The sequence below is a fragment of the Dendronephthya gigantea genome, unplaced genomic scaffold, assembly GCF_004324835.1.
Source record: "Dendronephthya gigantea isolate DGI-Jeju-01 unplaced genomic scaffold, DenGig_1.0 000004F, whole genome shotgun sequence".
Classification (NCBI taxonomy): domain Eukaryota; kingdom Metazoa; phylum Cnidaria; class Anthozoa; order Malacalcyonacea; family Nephtheidae; genus Dendronephthya; species Dendronephthya gigantea.
In genome coordinates, this window is record NW_021163014.1 from 3,945,371 (window position 1) to 3,966,204 (window position 20,834).

Consider the following 20,834-nt stretch of genomic DNA (forward strand, 5'->3'; position numbering starts at 1 on the left):
AGATCTTACTTAAATTAGTAAAACTGCCAAGTTTGGCTGCGAAATTTTGTAAAATACGGAAAATATAGCCATGCGAAGTTGGCAAATTTTGTATACTTTTGTATTACGTGCGGAAATGTGTAACTAAATTAGTTACAAACTTCCGGTCGTAATACAAAAGTATACAAAAATCGACAAATTCGCATGGCTATATTTTCCGTATTTTACTACAATTCGCAGTCAAACTTGGCAGTTTTACTTATTTTAGTAAGCTCTTTCAGAAAATGTCCTTTTTATCGCCGAGGTAAGAAATTCGTCTAAAGCGCAAGTCGTCCATTATATAGAGTCAACAACTTTAATTCAGGATTAGGTTCCATACGAGCACATTTGCTAATCAATATAATTTATACAGTAATACTCGCACGTTTTCTGTGTTATATTACACATTCCATATGGCGAAAATCGTTTCCGATTTCAATTTTTTCCGATTTCAATATTTTTCCTCGATGAAGGATCATTGGCGGAACGGGGGAACGAATTGCCCTCAAATCATCTCAAAGTTCCATGACTTCAGTAACACACAAGGCAAATCTAGGCATGCACTCGCTTGTCAGAATTCCTAAAATAAAACAAAATGTAAGGATATCGGTATAATATTGCAGCAGGCTTAGATATTCAAAAGTTAATTACAGCAACGATACTTAAAATTTCAACAAGGACGTATAAAGGTAAACTCAAGTACTCAATAACAATATAATAGCTGAAAGCAGTGGCGTAGCAGCTGCAGCTACAGGTCATGCTTGTCATGGCCACCATGACTGAAAATGCATGTGACGCCTGTTGCCAAGTTGTCAGCTCTTCAATAATAAAGTTCGTTTCATGCGCGTCTGAAGTTCTACTCATGCTCTTTTCGAATGGCATTAGTTGCCCTGATATTCAATACTGATTGGATAATTGCCCTTGCTAATGCTCAAAGCAGCAATTTATTTAGCTCTAGGCGTGTTATTTTGAGAAGGCATGACTTTTTCTTGCCTTTCCTAGCGAGCTATATCCGCGCGACTGAAAACGCTTTCAAGGTAAATATTGAATTATCATAGTTTATTGTTTTTTCAGCACACTTAATAGAATATACAAGGTTTGAAACCTCATACAATACAACTGTTTAACTATGTATCTTCAGGTAGATTTATGCAAAAACAAATTGCACATTTCCCATTACATGTCTATTGTATTTTGCACGATAAACCAATATATAGCAATCTTTTAATTAACATTTTTTCAGGTCAAGGTTGAGGTGCCTATTAGCAAGACGATTGCCATTGGTAAGTTTTGCTAAAATACAATAGAGACATGATGAACAAGGAACCATTTTTTGCATAAACCTGGACAACAGGTTTGACATGACGTATTTTCATTTAGTCTCCAAACCATATATATTCTATTAACTGTGGTTTCAGACAGCCTAACTTACTTTAATTATTATATCTAATTCGTTTATTAATTTGATTACACCTTGATTTACATCATTGATTAACATACAGGAAACTATAACTGAGATTCGATTGACGTTCAATGTAAAAGAGTTCTTCATCATTATATTTTTGTATTGTTAAGTCAAAAACTAATCATGAACGCGGAAAATATTTTGAGAAGGCAGCCGAATGTAAGCAAAAATTGTTTAATAAGGCAAAATTATTTATACATTAAATTGTGAAATGTCCATGGCTTGGTGTTATTTTGTAATACACAGAATGAGTCAGAGTCACTAAAACTTTTTGAAAGATTCGACGTACTATGCGGTTATAATAGGAGCAAAAATGGTGAGATATATTTTCATATAAAATAATCTCTCAATTTGCTAAAATTTCAATTAGAAAATAAAATCGTTCGTACAAACATAACGATATTTTGTAGTATGGCATGGAAAAGTATTATTACTGCGTGCCTTGTCCATGCTTTAAGATCCACCTGAGTTTCTCTAATCAAGGCCATGTCTTAATATTAATCATGCAACTCAATATTTTACTCGATCATCGATTCAGGATCAAGTTCTACTATTCGAGTCTGGTGTTACTAATCCAGTGCATCTTTGCTAATGTCAAGTGCGTGTACGTTACTAAGAAACTTAAGGCGATTCTCTATTAAGGCGATTCTCCATTACGCACGCTCCGCCCGCGCGGGCGAGGCGCGCTTTGTTTTTCAGGCCGGTCACGGTCTCATGGGCAGATTTTCAAAAGCCGCTTCGCCCGCGCGGGTGAAGCGAACGGTAATGGAGAATAGCCTTTACGCACGCTCATCCCGCGCGGGCGAGGCGCGCTTTGTTTTTCAGGCCGGTCACGGTCTTATAGGCAGATTAATAATTTTGCTTTCTATTTAATTAATAAAATTTGCTTTCTATGTAACCCATAATGGACGACTTGCGCTTTCAACTAATTTCCTACCCGTGATAAAAAGAATATTTTCTTAAACTGGAAGAGATTATTAAACTTACTAAAACTGCCAAATTTGCCTGCGAATTGTTGTAAATTTGGGAAAACACAGCCATACTAAGTTTATGAATTTTGTATTCTTTGTTGTAGAGCCGAAAGTTGGTACTAAACAAGACGCCTGGGCAGGCGTACACGGTGCACTCCGGCTACGGCACAGGTGGCTTACCATCATCAGTATACATATAATATATACACGCGTCCGTCAAATTAACGAGACCGGGCAGGGGTGTGTGATGCCTGAGAGCGATATTGCTCTTTCTTGAGGGCAAAATTTAGCTGTTGCTACCAATATTATTTAGATGAGCTATAAAACGGAGACAACAATGATACATGACATCTGCATGTAGAGTTTTAGTGGCTGAGAATTCCAACGTAAAACTTCCACACATTGCCTGTTAAAGCAGTATTTGATGGAAAAACCAAAATTTAAATCCTTTATCCACGGTCATGCATTTTAACGTGAGCCCGTGAATCGTTCGAGGAAAAAAACGGTAAATTAGTTACACATTCCCGCACGTAATGCAAAAGTATACAAAATTTGCCAACTTCGCATGGCTATATTTTTCGTATTTTACAAAATTTCGCAGTCAAACTTGGCATTTGCACTAATTCAAGTAAGATCTTTCTGACTGTGATTATTTATTTTCTTCTTGTTAATTCGATGAAAAATTAGTCTAAAGCGCAAGTCGCCTATTGAGAAGTCTGCATAGTTGTCCACGTCCAAAACATAATTAATTTTATCGATCTTTAACCATGCACTGACAATTTGAGGACAAGTCGAGATGATGCTCAAGTATGTTCCAGTGAATTAAAGAATATTTTTAGGATTTAAATTGCACACTCGCAGCATAATTATTAGGTACATTTTAGCCCCAATTCCTGCATGCTCGTTGTTGGTATAGGCATCGCCAAATGTCCACGCCATGTAGAGCTGGTTCATAAAGACTCTATAGCTTTATTTACGCAGCTATTTTAGAAGCTTATAAAGACGCATAAATGTTGTCCCCAACGTGATGAAATGCATCAATTTTCTAGAGTGATGTTTGATCGCCATTATTTTCTTTTAGGTGCTGCTATGATAGAAGCGACACTGATCTGAATTCATGAACTGAAAACTGAACCGCATGGCTATGTTAATTGCCTGGCGTTTGAGATGCACCTCAAAAACTATTTTTCAACAATATTTGTATACAGTTATTAAGATACTTTTTCCCCATTACTCGATGATCACTTTCATATCACTCTGATCGACAAAGTGAAAAGTGTACTCCTGCCGTCTTGTGGTTGAATACACGGACATTAATTTTTATTAGTTGTATTCAAAATGAAGGTTGCTGTTGTTGCTGATTAGACTGAGTTAGAAAGTTTTCAGTTTGTTGAGCACAAATAAGACTTGCATCCATAAGATTATACGTGTTTTTGCGGGCAAATTTATTCAGTAGCCTTTTGTTGATTAATTCATGAGAAATGTTTTCTCCTCATTCCTCAGCCATTCTGCATAATTTACACTTAACGATCGTGCGTGTTAAATTGTTCTCGAGTTTTTGCTGGATAAGTAGATGCCATAACACGGGAAAAGATGACGCAAAAAGTGGTATGTTCATATAGTTTGGTGTTTTATTGCTTTCAACATCTCGCAAAAATTAAAATTTAACCAAGCTGAGGTTCCGTACTATGTGTTTATTATACAGGTTTAAAAATGGTGAACTATATTTTAATATAAATATGTATATCTCAGTCATTTTGGTAAACTTTCTGTTAGAAAGTTTAAATATTTTGTATATACATATAGCCATATTAAGTGCTCTGACGTGAAAATAGTTATTAAGCCCACCGCACACGAGAGCTATATTAGATAAGCTAAAGACCTTGCGAGGCTTTTACCTCAGCAAGCTCCTGTACTGTGAAATATATCAGACCGAGGTTTTTTTGCTAAAGATCCTCGGTCTGATATTAATATCACAGTACAGACCTCACGCTCGGTCAATAGTCAGTTAATATACGGTCAGTACAGTCCGTGAGTAACTCGATGCAAGACTGCGCAAGACACTGGCGAGTAACGAGTAGCGAGACTGCATGAAAGGAACTGCGAATTATACCTCGTGTTTGAAATATTAGTGAGGGAGCATATTAAGAACTTACTGACTGAGAGTGAGGTCTGTACGGTAAAATATCAAACCGAGGTCGTGCCGTATTGACCGAGCGATAGCGAGGTCAATACGGCACGACCGAGGTTTGATATTTTACCGTACAGACCGAACAATCGAAGTCAGTAAGTTATTTATTATATGACTTAATTTGGGAAAACCATAAACACGAATAATAATTCATTTCGAATTGCTGTTGTTTTTCCCGAAGGCATAAAAAATTGGGCGTATTGCCCGTGGGCAATATGGGAAAATCCCGCCTCGTCAGCAGCCAATCAAATTGCAGGATTTACAAAAACAAACATTGTCATATAATAAATACCACTTATTACCCGAATTTAAGGTCCGTACTAGAAAAATATCAGACCGAGGTATTGACAGTACGGACCGAGCGATAGCGAAGTCCGTACATAAAAGACCGAGGTTTGATATTTTTTGGTGATATAAAATACGCCGGTTGAACCTTCGACGACGATAGCACGCCAGCATACATGCAATGAAAAAGCCAAAGAGGAGTCCAGCTACAGCGGTTATTGCAAATATATACCACTTAGTTCCGCCCTTCGAATTTTCTGAAAATGGGAATGTGCTTGGTTGATTAAGTTATATGGTTCAGATAAAAATCATAACCAGAAATGCAGGACATTACTTACGATAAAAGTTCATCATGATTAATTACTATAAAATTCTGTATGGCCAAATTTACATCTTACAAAAGTAGAATTGTTTTGCAAGTTGCAAGAAAAAATGCATCGTGTAACATCTAGGGCCTTTAGGTTAGTTAAGGTTAACATCTTACCATTTGCGTCGGAGACTTTTAAGACAAATTCACTTCCTGGCCAGAAATTATTTGTGTGAAATACGATGGTTAGATTTGGTCCAGATGATACTAGTTCTCCAGGCAATTTGTTTCCACAATACCGCATGAAGAAATTACCGTCATAAACGGTCAAATGCTCATAGTTGCACTCATCACTACTTTTCAGCTAAAATAAGATGAATTACACGAAAGATTGATTTTAATCAGTTGTCATTGGCATATCGATCAATAATGACCGATGTATATGAAGTGGTTGGTTTGCTGCATTGGTCATTCGGAGAAAAAAATAGAACTGCCCATTATTTTATAGCCGCTACAAGATCCAACATGTTTTGTTTCAGCACGAGAGCACGAACTGTCCTTAGCACGAGTTTGTAGGGGACTGGGGTTCTATATAACTGTCACCAGTACTAGTTTCAACCTTCGCATACCCATGAAGAACGTTGGTACATGGTCTACTTAAAATTAATTAACATTTGAATTCCTAGGTAGTACAATAAAAATTTCTGGGTAAAAGGAAAAAGAACAGTTAATATAACCTACCGAGAATTGAGAAAACTGGAGGAGGATAGGCTTCCCACCAGTGTTAAAAATTGTCCAGACACAGTCCATCAGGTTCCAGTAAAAAGCTGGATGGTCAATTTTGAGTGTTCCAGGAGTTTGCAGATATGTTTTTCCACACGATTCTGCAAAAAAACAGTACAAACATATTAGGAAAAAGTATATGAAGGCAATTTTTATTTACCGACATGTCTTATTTTTTTATTTTTCTTATTTTGGCATAAACATATATAAACGTTAAATACCGCAAGTAATAGATTGAATATTTTTTAAATATCCTTCCCATTGCCAAAAAAGTCAACCATAGGTAAAGAATAACTTAAAAAAAGCCGAAAGAAAGGAAAATGTTTTCGAAAGCTATGTGTATATAAACACTAGCAACAAAGCTGAATAGCTAATTAACATGCAGAGCTTTTGATTGACTAACGCGCACATGAAAGGATGTTTTCAAAGGTCGTTGGTAATCTTCAGCAATTATGTGAAATTGACAATGTATGTATTTATTTTATATTTGAGTAGATATTTTTACGATTACTTAAATGGATATGTTCTCGGAAACGGCCAGTCGACCTGTGTAACGTTATTAGCGTGCGATAAGTAAAAAAATTGAAACGTCTTGGAATTGGGAATGTGTCGCTAGTTCCTTCGAATTCGTTTAATGAAAAAGCAGAATCCGCACACTCAATGCATGTACCTGTATATACATTCAACCCTTCTTCAGAGACAATTTCTTTATTATTAGTAAACATGCACTTGTGTGTGAACTTTAGCATTACCGAAACAAAAGGCACACTCGGCAGAGATACCCCGTGAATGTTTACAAGAAAATTAGTATTGAATTGGATGTCAAATGTATCAATCATGCATCAGCGTTGACTACTAAAAGGAGCAAAGTGAGCAGAAAGATCTTTTGATAACTTTTTTCTCAGACCTTTGCAAAGTCTTTGCGTCTCCCTGCGAATTTTTTTTAGGCGGGCGAAACGGAGGTCTGTGTTCAGGCCATGTAAATCGAGGTGAAATCAAACACCATCAAAACTTTAGCCTATGCATTATAATGCTTATAGTAGCAGCTACGTATTCTGCAAATCCAACTAAATACATGGTACTTGCGGGCTACAGAGTTAATTCCCAATTCGTATTTTTTGTTTTTAAAAAGCCTGCACGTGGATTGTCTTATCAAACGACATGCACATGCATTTATAAGTTCTGTAAACAAAAGAACTCAGAAATACACCACTTTGATTGGCCAATCCTGTCCTTAAGTACAGTTAAAAATAATCTAGTCTTTTATACTACAACTCCTAGATGTTATTTCAGATAATTTTTTAGGTTTAGTTCGTTGACATTTTACGTACTGTTTGGTGATAAAACACTTAATTGGTACCGTCATTTATTTCTTGAAATAAAACACACCTTCTCATTCTCTTTTAGATTTTTAGAGCGGTCAACCAGTGAAAAAAACTCTATAATTCTATTTTGAATAATACTTGAAAAACTGTATGATTTTGCAGTTCTACCATAATTTACCATATGAGAGCTCTTGATACACCCAACAGGGAATTAGATTTAAAATTTAACTTTTTAGTCATTAATGTTAGTTGGTCGCGCAGGGAAAAAAATATTGATAAATGCTTACAAGAGGATATCTCTCCGCAGATCCTAAAATCTGGGCATTATTTTCAGTGAGTTATTATTATTTCTAATCTTACCGTTTACGTTAGCATAACGAAACGCAAACCCACATCGATCCTTATATATACTATCCTTGTGATATACGATGAATAAACTGGGACCAGATGATACCAGATACATTGGGAATTGGCCTCCATAATATCGCCCGAGTTTTGCCGATTTTATAGATTGACCGTCATAAACATCCAAATATTCATATTCACACCAGGAGCTGTTTTTTCTCTAAAAGCAAAGCAATTATGTGCAAGTTATATATAATACAAACACCATGCAATATGAGCAGTACCTTTACGAAAAATCCACATGATTTTCACATGCATGAAACCTCGGACACGCTGAAACTTTAATTTTATAACAGGGAGGAGTCGACTGCCCTTAATTTAGAAGGCAATGTGCCACGAATATACATATCTTGTCTATCTGTTTGTTTTCGAAAACTAAAATATTTTCGTGATAAATTGATACCAAGCTTTTCAAAGAAATTGGTATGAAAACAGGAAAGTTGACAGTATATTTTAGTTTTTGAATTTGCGCAGATGCAATAGTATTCCTGATAAAGAATTCACTACTCTGTAAAAAACATGCATTTATCTTCATTTGAGATTTATTACTTTCCCACTATATACCGAAGACCGAAATACAGTATATATATGGCTTAGTAGCTAAACATGCACTAATAATTCGTTCAACTTTATAGTCTTTATTCCAACTTTATTTCTCTTTACTCCAATTTGTTTCAGAACCATTTATATTTCAAATCGCTTCATCTTAAACTGTTCTTTCCCATTCAATTCACATATGTGAAGCAATCGTTGTACCGCATGTCCTGTACATGGGCGAAATTGCTGGCGATGATAAGAGAAATATGATTATATTTTCAAAGAACAATAACCTAAAAACAGCCGCTAACAAAACCTACCGATAAATGCAAAAATTCGAGGAAAATAGATGTCTCATGAACGTTATAAATTTTCCACACACAGTCTACTTTATTAGAGTATAAATCAGGGCTTTTGAGGGTTCCAGGAGTATATAGGTAAGCTTTGCCGCACGAATCTGCAACAAAATAAAACAACAGGTAACACATACACAAAGTTATAAACAGTTAAGATTACACAGATTTTGGAACCTGACTGATTGCATGCTTTATCAAATTATCAAAAGTTTCCCTATCTAAATCACTCCTTTTTGGGTTTAAGCGATCAAATTTCAAGAGTCAGACCTTGTAAATAGGTTAAAGGATCCTTAGCAGTTCTTGCACTCATACACTGAGGATTTTGGTTGATTAATGACATAATTATTCCCTCTTAACTGCAGATTTTCTAATCCTAATAACATTCTTTTACTTCCGCGAAATAATAAGTTTTGAAATGACGGAGTAGAATGACGAAATGAAATTCTCCTCGTTAAAGTAAAATAATTTTACGCAGTTTAGTTATCGTACTGCATTTTTGCGGAAATTTGTTTCGCTTTTGATCCGAGTGGAAGTGTGATGGAACGTTTGCCAGCTCAAGGGCGGACAAAGCACTGCCATGCATATATTACTTAGATCGTGCCTGTTTTTAAATGCCTTGGCCTATATAATATGTGACCTTCCACGGGAAAACGTACGTTAACGATATTTCGTTGAAACGGCAAAACGAACGGATAACGAACGGGTAGTGAACGATCTGTAATAACGTTTCAACGAACCCAGAAAACGTTTTGACGAATTCAGCTAAAAATGTGAACGTTTAAAGTCGAGAATACGAACGGATAAATAAACGTTCAATCAGAAGCCGTTTGAACGATTTATGTTTATGAACGGTTTTAACGAATTAGTCTGAACGCCTGTTGCGCGTATGATTGACGCAAGATATTATTGACTAATTAAAAGAATAGGAAATATTTTCAAACACGTAACATGTGTTGGCGCAAATATGCGCGTGTACATAAATAGCTATACCTTCATTTCAATGCTTAACTAAGATTATTTATAGCTATACTACCTAAATCACAATATTATATACTTTATATACATATATACATTTGCATTTTGCATCAAAATTCGGGTTAATCGTTAGAAAGCCTTCAGTTATTAGTACAAATTATCATCCTTATGTCAAATTAATCAATGCATCATCTGCAACTATACCCATTAAGATATTCAGCGCGTGTTCATTTGCAACAACGTTACAGATTTTGTAAATCTCTCCACAGACAAACTATATGTATGAGTGGTTAAAGACATATAAACACATACAGCATGCATCCGTTTTATTAACACGGCTCTAAACCGAGAGTAAACGAAGATTGCCATAAATGGCCTGGCTTCGATAATAATATCATAGGCAATGTCATCGGTCATGCACCGTCTCAGTTTGGTTGAGTTTGAGCTACTGGATACATATTTTATGTTAAACTAAACACAAGAGATTCCACTGTACACTTTTGCTTATACTCTTTGACGCGCAAACGATTAAATTAATTAGCGCAAGGATCAAGTTGTTTACAGATGATAACCAGACATTAATACAGAATATCACATAGGCAAAGTTCGTTTGTATGCGAACCAGCGTAGTAACGTGTGCTTGCATGCTGTCAAAACTTATTTGGTATAAATACTACATTAAATATCCAAACCATTTATACACGTGAAAATCCACATTTCAATTTCAGCAATGCATTGCGCGGTACTAAAATATTTAAAATATAAGCTTGGATATTTACCTAGTGCACACCGAATATGTCCCGTGCAGCAACACCAGTAGCCTCTACCTGCAGTCAAGCTTGTCGCGGAATGTCGCCTATACACAGTAATGTCAGTAACGACTATAAGGGCATCATTATACGTTAAGAATATTTTAAAGTTTGATAATAATCTATTTTATTGACTGCGTGCACCATCGCCATATTTTCTTCGCAAAGCTAAAGCTGCAATGTTGCTATTTCTGCCGCCATATTTTTTCATATAAGTGATATGTTTTGTGACCATACGATCACATATGCATGTGTTATGACTTATGAGCCAGTATATCGCTAATTAATACTTGTGATATTAAATTAGCTAACTAAATTCTTGGTGGTCAATATATTCATCAGGAAATATTTTATTTCCCCCCATATATTCGACCATCTACATAGTTAACTGTGTAAAAATACCTAAGCTACCTGCATGAGCCTAACAATAGTGACCTAAAGAAATAGAACGCGTAAATTAATGGGATAATTTTCGAAATCTTCATTTCAAACGATCGCCGGCAATCCGCAATCCCGAAGGTCCGAATATCCGCCCTGCAAAGCAACTTAATACTCAACCCCGGCAGCAAGAAAAGAGTGCACAGTATTTTCACTAAAGCATATAGCAATAGCAGACGGCCCATATAGAAACCGGGTTTTTAAATCACAAAGAGTGCAAATAATTTTCTGCAAAGCATATAGCAATGCTGCCGCCCATATAGAAACGACGATGCCAAATGCATGCACAGGGGAGTTTATACTCACCATTTTAAGAAACATCGATCCTCAACATCTTCGAGACATCTACTTGTGACACAATTTGTGCCTCCTGCTTACAGTAAAATTAACTAATCAAGATTTCCCCGGACAGATTATTAAAATAAGACATGCATGAAAGCATCATGATCAATCCATTTTGTCTGGCGAAATCTTTAGTTTATCATATAATTATATATATTTCGAGGTAGCATCTACCCACATATTTTTTGAAAAATGTCAGCAAAGTTTGTAAACAATTGTTGTTTTAATGTGAGTAAATGCATCCTATTAAATTGTAACCACCAAGCTTAACAACTACTCTAACCTCAGCCAAGCCATTTTGAAGGTCTGGCAACCTTTCATGTCATGTTTATTCGGAATGATTGGATGATCGTGGCCAAACTCGATTCCCCCGGCCAAGACAAGTAATCTAAAGGGTTATATTGCAGTGTGCATTTATATCCGACTCCATTTTACTCGCGTTAGCATATATACATAAAATGCAATTGAGAACGCCTTGTTATATACAATTGCATGATCATCTATATGAAATCTTACTTCGAATGCGTGTCATATTTCGATATATGCATGGATCAATAGAGAGCTACAGTTTAGCCAAGCAAACACACTCAAGGAAAAAAAACTTTAAATCGAGCCAACCGTAATACGAATTCTGTTGATGATTTCATCGATAAGCCGGATTTCAATGCTGGGAGGAAATAATTGCAAGCGCGCCTAATAAAGTATGCCCAGTCATGAATAGCCTTATATTATAGCTAATGTTTCGTATAGTGTTCATACTTCATACCTTTATATGCACGTGTTAAAACGCCTTGACTTCCCGATAGATGTTAATATCCAGCAAATATTTGATTTAGTCTTCGCGAAATTACTGTTCAAGATCTTTACCCGCGCGCTCATATACGCATAAACAGTTCATAGGCGCCATTTCAAATTTGTTCATTTTGCCGCTCTAGCTGGCAGGCTTCAGCCTTCAAGGTGCAATGACCATGCATGATTGCAATTTAATATCCGGGATGTACTTTCCTAATAAAAGAGCCCAAATCAGAATTAGTGAATATTTTCCTGTTGCCCAAGCAGCTGATATGTTGTCCAAGCAAGATAAATTCTAATGTTCGTTTTCTGATGAAATATAGCGAAAATATATAAGCGAAATGTCCGAGAGGTCAAACTTAAATGTTTGTACGCGTTAACTTGGCAACTTGCCCTTGGGTTTGCACGCACTTGGTTAAAACATAGCGCTAAACTCAATCTCACAAAACACGGAATTTGTAGACGGCGTCTTTGATGGTTTATGCTAGTTTAATATCAACAAAACTTAAATGGTATAATATAGATTACAATTTCTGGTTTGTTATATTTGTCACACGGGCCACGGCTCTAATTATGTTGACCAGATGATATTTTGTGCATTAACAAAGCCTATATGCTAAATTTCCCTGAGCAATATTATGATGTTCATTGTGCGACACTGGTGTTTTTTTATTATAATAAACAATGTCAAACAATGAACATCATTCATAAAGGTTCATTACTTTCATAAAGTCTCTATCATTTGTACGATTTGAGCTTTTTCCGCGTTCCACGTTTCCGATTCGAGGAGCTAATCAAGAGAAATCAAATTACAACCAAAATATACATGTGAAGTGAATTGTGCTGAAATGTCCATATATATCAATATATATAAAGCAATTTTTTGTGAATTAAGAATCTAAATAAATATTTACAATGCATATATGAGTTATATTTATGCCAGATCAAGTCTCTTTTTATAAAACTTATTTGCCCGGCATTTATTGTTTATGGCTGTCTTCACCGCTTTCCAAACAAGTTCCTCGTCGTATTTACTCTTCATGATAAAGCGCATGAATAACAATACTGTAAAAGAAAAACAAGATTTTTATCGATATGAGAACGTGTAATTCAAATTATTAACAGTAGGTATAGTATCGATATATAGAGTCCTGCCGTTGCTGGATTTTGAATGGTTCGCAAGAGGGTTTTAATATTTGTCATTTGAGTATACATTAGTCATTTACATTTAATTCGACAACACACCTTTCAATGAATTCAATTTAACTGGATCGAGTGGTGGTTTACCATGCGTCCCATCAGTGTTGGATTCACTTAGCTCACGGTCGGAGAAAAAAAAAGGTAGCAATTTCAATGCACACTTTCGTGGCTCTGGGATCTTTTCTAACGCCTCGCTAATTTTTTTGATATTCTTGCTCGGTGTGACAAATTTTCGTATAATATCATCAGACAATACTTGACTTGTGCTTGGTGCATCTGACTTTGGTGAAAGTTGCGAACTGTTTGTGGCTTTATCTTGATCGCCCTCGACCGGATGAACATCGGCGTCATCGATCAAGCGCTTCAAAACATCTATGTCTATCGTTGATAGCTGAAATTGCTCATGATCGCCTGATGAATTCACGGTCGATGACGTGTCTTCGAGAAACGATGTCGAGGAATTATTAAATGGGCTACTGAATTCCTATATAAATATATAGATATTTGTGTGAGGTCTAAATATCTCGTTCAAATTTCATTGCGGTAGGCCATCATTGCAATGTAGCATACCAGTTTAATAGTTATCTAGATTTACTTCATTGTTTACCCAACTATATAAGAGTTTTAATTATTGCATACTAAATATAAAGTATACAGTAAAAGATATTTGGCACGAGTTCTCGAGTAAAATCTTGCCGCGTATACTACGCGCGATATTTGGTACGGCACGGATAAAACTGGCACCCATACCATTTTATCCGTGCTTGGACTATACCTATAGTGTATAGTCCATGCAAGAACTTGTAAACGTGGCACGGCCGGAACTTTTATCCGTGCCATATCGCGCGTAGTGTAAACGGGGCTTTAATTTCCTGCCGAACACTGATCATGATGCAACTAACCTTTTCAGTTGAATGAGCAGAAGGTTCCAAAAGCTCAGGCCTCTCAAAACGCTGATTTGTCCCGGGCAGAAAACTTTGCAACGAAATGCGCATTTCTTCTATTGTCTAAAACAAAGTTAAGATTAAGATTTGATCCATATCGTCTAATTGAGCTATATATATTGCTCTGAGTTATAAAAAATGGCACTTACATTCTCCGAAGATTTGGCGAGTTTTTCCAATGACTCCAGACGTTTATCTATCCTCAGAAAATTTTCTTTTAAAATGCATTTTATTTCCTCAATCTCAATCATCTGAAAAGATAGAAATGATTGATAATGATTTTGGTAACATTAATCGTCTATATAATACTTTCATTTTATGTCTGCTATGTCTTTTATCCTAATCTGCATAAAATTTTGTTATTAATACACGCTTGTTTAATACGCATGCATTCATGTAAATTATATTCGAATGCATGCATGAGACTTGAATATGAAAGAACAATCTATACGTTTGTGGATAAACAGAATTTTGGTAATGTTCTGTTTTGGGCATGCGTGCATTAATATACTTAACATATAATGCATATACCTTTGTCTGGTCAACAGCAACGACTGCCGCATTGTTATGAAACTCGTCAACATGCGTTGTTAAAGCCTCAGATTCCTTTGCCAGTTTCTTTTGTAATTTTGCCCTCCTTTCCTCACGCGTTACTTCCCATCCTCTTTCTCTCTTTCTTTGTTCAGCCACAAACTGTTCGTAGTGATCATTATTTTCACCACCATGACTGAACATCTATCGCATCAACAACTGACACAAAAATAGAAAAAGGGCATATGATATCACATATAAATACAACTCTTGAAATTTATTGAATGAGATCAAGCAAGTATCATATCCCGCCTTCATTACTAATGCCGATATTTCCTATTTGGATAATTTCTGCGTTATACCAACGTGCGCCATATTTGACCTTTACCGAATCTCCTGGTTTTAACAGCGCACATGCCTTCGCGTCCTTTCCACATATCGGTCGTACATCCTTTCTTTTAACAACATAATCAGTATCTCTCCACTTGCAGTTTGTTTTCCAAATTATCGTTATATCTTCGCTTTGCGCCATCGTCATAAGAATGCAATGATACGGTATAATACAATATATTATATTATGTAACAAGTCAAATCGTTTTATCTTCACTGAACAGCGACTATATATATATATGATGTGTGAAGAAAGGAAACAAGCAATGACATTCATTTGTCATTGCATGTAATAAAAACTGTCACAATATATTGTGGAGAATATGTACAAATTTAAGTGCAAGTCTGATGTTCTATTACACTTTGCAGATATTTTTGTCGACTGAAACCCAGGTGCAATAGAATTTATAGTACTGGTGATTAAAAATGTGTGGGCATATATGAATTGTATTAATTGCTAGCATAAAATTCAACGAACATTCGATTAGTTATGAATCGATCAATCATTTAAATTGTGAAAAAGGGAAACAATTACATTTATTTGTCATTACATGTAATATAAACTATCACAATATAGTGTGCAGAAAATGTACAAATTTAACTGCAAGTCTGATGTTCTATTACAAGTTGCAGATATGCTTCGTCAACTGTGTGCGCATATATGAATTATATTAATTGCTAGCATAAAATTCAACTAACATATTCGATTAGTCATGCATCGATCAATCATTTAAGTTGTGAAAAAGGGAAACAATTAAGGTTATTTGTCATTGCATGTACTATAAACTGTCACAATATATTGTGCAGAAAATGTACAAATTTAACTGCAAGTCTGGGGACAGTTGTTCGAAAGGCGTTTAGCTTAAACGGTGGATAAGTTCAAAATGGAAAGCAAAACTGTATATTTATTGAACAACTGAGCTGAAATATTTCGATGTAAATAGTTTAATTGTCAATGGAAGTACACATTTAATGCATAAGATGCAGATTTAGTCATTCACAAGATGCATGAGAGTAATTTTAAACTTTGGCTTATCCACCGTTTAAGCTAAACGCCTTTCGAACAACCGGCCCTGATGTTCTATTACAAGTTGCAGATATGCTTCGTCAACTGAAACCCAGGTGCAACAGAATTTATGGTACTAATGATTAAAAATGTGTGCGCATATATGAATTATATTAATTGCTAGCATAAAATTCAACTAACATTCGATTAGTTGTGAATCGATCAATCATTTAAATGTGAAAAAGGGAAACAATGACATTTATTTGTCATTGCATGTACTATAAACTGTCACAATATATTGTGCAGAAAATGTACAATTTAACTGCAAGTCTGATGTTCTATTACAAGTTGCAGATATGCTTCGTCAACTGAAACCCAGGTGCAACAGAATTTATGGTACTAATGTTTAAAAATGTGTGCGCATATATGATTATATTAATTGCTAGCATAAAATTCAACTAACATATTCGATTAGTCATGCATCGATCAATCATTTAAGTTGTGAAAAGGGAAACAATTAAGGTTATTTGTCATTGCATGTAATAAATTATAAACTGTCACAATATATTGTGCAGAAAATGTAGGTCTATACTAAAACTACAAGTTTGATGTTCCGTTTATAGGTCTTCTTCATCTAAAATTTTCCTATGTGTAGCGCAATTGCGCGAGAAATTGTCAATTGTCATAGTGGTTCACTACGCAAGTTACTCCAATTTACATCTTGATCAAAGTTACATCAGTCTTGATCAAAGTTACATCTTGATCAAAGGTCATCCTCTCCATGGGAGGCTCTTAGTTTATAAGTCAATTTTTTTATCACTAGTTTCAAATAGCTATGAGCGAGGGACAAGAAACTGAAAACCAGGAGAGTTTAGAAGAAAGCGTACAATCATTTCTCGAAGTTGGCTGCGGTTGCACCGGTGGTCAAACTGGAAATCCTTGTTCCAAATCTTTTTCAAAAAGAACATTGCTTTCCAACCTTAATAATTGCTTGGAATTGAGTAGAGAAGGAACTTGACTTAGTAATTTTGGCAAACATACAAGCCTCGACACACGAGTATACTGAAAAAGTTGGTGAAAAACGAATTAGAAGCCCCCGATGCTGTTTTACGTATAAATCGATACCGATATGCAAGAAAATGTTCCTGCGGTTCTATGGCATAAGCGATACTCGTTTTCGTTCACTCAAAGAACACTATGATACCTTCGGCATTTACCCTAGAACCCATGGAAACAAGAAGAGATTGCCAAGTAACACAATATCTATTCGACTATATCAGATATAAAGACATTTATTTCGAATTATGCCGAGGAAAATGGGGTATTGTTGCCCGGTAGAATACCTGGCTACAAAAATGACGACATCAAACTGCTACCATCCTGTGAAAGCAAAATTAGCGTATGGAGATGTTATAAGGAAAGCTGCGAAATTACAGGGAAGGCTTCGGTATCTTATTCGAAATTTGCCGACCTTTGGAAAGAGACCCTGCCTGACATCATTGTGGCCAAACCCATGACAGATTTGTGCGCAGTTTTGTCAAGAGAACACTACAAAGCTCAGAGATCAATTAATTTATCTGAAGAGGAAAAATCAGCTTGTGTCAAACTGCACCAAGAACATCTGGATAGAGCTAAAGCAGAGCGAGAATGTTATCGAAAATCCTGCAACGAAGCAGAAGAAAGTTTGACGTCGTTTGATCAAAACTTTGACTTTACCGAGTCTCGATATCCATGCTCTCTTAGAACGAAAATGCACTATTCGTTTGACTATGCTCAGCAAGTCCACATACCGAGTAATCCGATGCAACCTGGCCCCATCTATTTCAAGACACCTAGAAAATGCGGGATTTTCGGTGTAACATGTGAAGCTGTTCCCCGCCAAATAAATTTTTTAATATACGAGGCTGTGTCAGTTGGAAAAGGAGCCAATCCAACCATTAGCTACCTACATTATTTCTTGGAGCATCACGGCTTTGGAGAGACTGATGTACATTTTCACGCGGACAATTGTGGTGGGCAAAATAAAAACAATTTCTTTTTGTGGTACTTGCCTGGAGAGTTATAAACAAGCTCCACAGCACAATTATCTATTCGTTTCTCCTTGCTGGTCACACAAAGTTCAGTCCCGATCGTGGTTTCGGCTTGTTGAAAAAAGCATTTAGAAATTCTTATGTGTCCTCAATATACGAGTTTGGTTCACTGGTTGATCTGTCAAGCTCAATTGGACTAAATAAAGCCCAGCTTGTGGGAAGCCACGATGGCAAAGTTATCGTCCCGGTTTATGACTGGTCGACATTTTTGGGTAAGTACTTCAAAAAGATCCAAACATTACAACGTATCACCATTTCCGTTTTGCTTTTGACCAACCGGGAATTGTTGCTTACAAAAGAGTTTGTGAATTCAGTTGAGAAGAAATTCAATTTATTAAAATATGCTACCCAATTGCCACCTTTCAACATGCCAGCAACGATCGAGCCAGATGGCTTAGATCTGGGGAGACAAAAGATACCTTTTTTAAGGAAATAAGACAATTTTGTAAGCAGGGCACTGAAGATCTTGTTGCTCCGGCTCCCGTTTTAGACTAGATGCACGTAATATTTAATTGCTATGATATTCATGCAGTGGCGTAACGAACGGAAGATGGGGTCTTGAGGTATACTTGGTACTGCGGGGTCCCTTAATTCCCTGTCTGTCATAAATCACGTTTTGCTTAACTATGATGTTTCGTTATCTATCCTTGCCCCCAATAAATGGGGATCCCTTAGTTCTCGTCGTAACCCTACCGAACGCGCGTTAGGTCACTGTATTTATGTCTTCAAATATTAGCTAGGGTATTTCAATTGTTGTATAATTTGTAGCTATGTCAGACTGCATTAAAGACAACGAATTTCAAGCTGAAATGTCCGTCCTAGGATGCCGGTCCTCAATTTTGAATAGATTTTAATCAGTACGGAGGCCCAATTATAAGTTTATCAGATGTAAATAAATTAGCTGAATACACATGGTTCAAAGTACGATATTAATATGTAACCGCAAAATCTCATTCATTTTAAAATCTGTTTTTGTCTGTTTACATACATTTAGAGACTTCCGACAATTATGGCAACTTAATTAGCACCTTGCTAAGGCATATTATGGCTCGTAATGCTGTAATATATATGGCTTGCGACGTTGTTTGTGCGCGCGGTGAAATTTGGCTTATGGAAGCTACAGAAGTATAGTAAAGCAGAAATTCTAACCATTTAGTGCATTACCGAAATTTCAAAAAACGATAAATTTTTGAAAGAAAGCTTACGACGTGAAATTTGCCGCTAATGAAATAATTGCATGCACTGAATATTAATAGCCTTCATGTCTGCATGACGCTAAGCATAAACAATAACACGAAGCGCACAAAATAGCATTCGATTGGGCTAAAATGATATAACCCCACTATTTCCTTTACAAGCCTTCTACTAAGGAACTGGATACGTTTCTGGGAGTATTTCTGTGTAGCACATTCTGCGCTTTTTCTGCAAAGTTGTAACATTGCAAATGTTTAATCTAATATGTTGAACCAAATCCAATGCGATTGAACGAAATTCCGGCAAACGTTTCAACGAACGGTAAGTCAAACGGTTGAACGCTTTTGGACCAATTTTCAAACGTTTTTTGCCAAGCGTTCGAACGGGCAATTTCGAACGATGAACGATCTCAAAAATCGTTTCAACGAACGCTTGAAGCGTTTGAACGGCAAACGAACGGATAACGAACGATATTTTTGAACGAACGAAATAGCGTTAACGTACGTTTTCCCGTGGAAGGTCACATATAAGGAACTTTCATCCTTCCGTTTGTTTTATTAAGATAAGCTCCATATATCGGCAGAAAAGATGTCCCGCCACAATAATTTCCTAGATCTAAAGTCATTTTACCATCCCTATATTGCATTGCCCCTTTCTGCGTGGGCACGCGAGGGCAGTCATGTTCTCTCTGCTACAATTTAAAAATATCATACATTCACCATTTTATAATGATGACTCATTCCTGCTTGAAATTGTCGAATTGTAGTCTACGTTGTTGGGGTATAGGTTTAAAAAAAGGGGACTTTTATGTATGCCAGGAGCATACATGCAGGTGATTTTCCCCGCATTCTGCAATGAAAGAATGCTATAAACAAAGAGGGATTTCGTTTTTGACCAATCAGCAAGCTTGTTTACACTTTCAGTAACCCAATCAGAGTGCATAAATTTTAAAAAAAAGTACAATAGATTATACTATTTTAAAAGAATTATTAAAAATTTAGGGACTGGGTTGAAGGAGAAAATATTTCGTGCGTGTACTACGAGGACAGTACCATCATGAAGGAATTTCATTACTTCAGTACATACTCTGCCCAAACCCATTTTATATCTGTTGAAGTGACATGATGTGCCTTCATATACTACATAAATTATAAGTATATAATGACCGTATATAATGAAGAAATCCGCAACTTACCTTCAGTATAATTAAAAACAAATCCGCTTCTTCGCTCACTACCGTCTGTCTGAAATACGATGAAAACATTGGAGCCGGATGATTGCAGATTTCCTGGCAACAGATCTCCATCATATCTCCCCAGACTTCTTGCACTCGCCGAATCACCGTCATAAATATACAAAAAATCAGAACCAATTTCCAACTATAAAGTGAAGCAATATAAAGTAAGCCACACATTAAAGAACAAAAATACAAAGTACAATACACTGGAGGAGATCCTAATTAACATATAGCGAAATTTTG

At 36.1% G+C, this 20,834-nt stretch overlaps 1 protein-coding gene across 1 annotated transcript in view; it reads right to left on the reverse strand.

The window, feature by feature from the left end:
* Window positions 1–308: 308 nt before the first annotated feature.
* The window catches only part of LOC114515592 (cubilin-like), a 36,345-nt gene continuing 15,819 nt past the window's right edge, over window positions 309–20,834 (reverse strand). The window contains exons 17-22 of the mRNA XM_028534882.1: window positions 20,550–20,733; window positions 8,608–8,744; window positions 7,706–7,910; window positions 5,979–6,121; window positions 5,415–5,601; window positions 309–598 (exon numbers count right to left, since the gene is read on the reverse strand). Coding sequence (XP_028390683.1) covers window positions 534–598; window positions 5,415–5,601; window positions 5,979–6,121; window positions 7,706–7,910; window positions 8,608–8,744; window positions 20,550–20,733 — 921 coding nt within the window. The 3' untranslated portion in view covers window positions 309–533. The remainder of the gene's footprint in view (window positions 599–5,414; window positions 5,602–5,978; window positions 6,122–7,705; window positions 7,911–8,607; window positions 8,745–20,549; window positions 20,734–20,834) is intronic.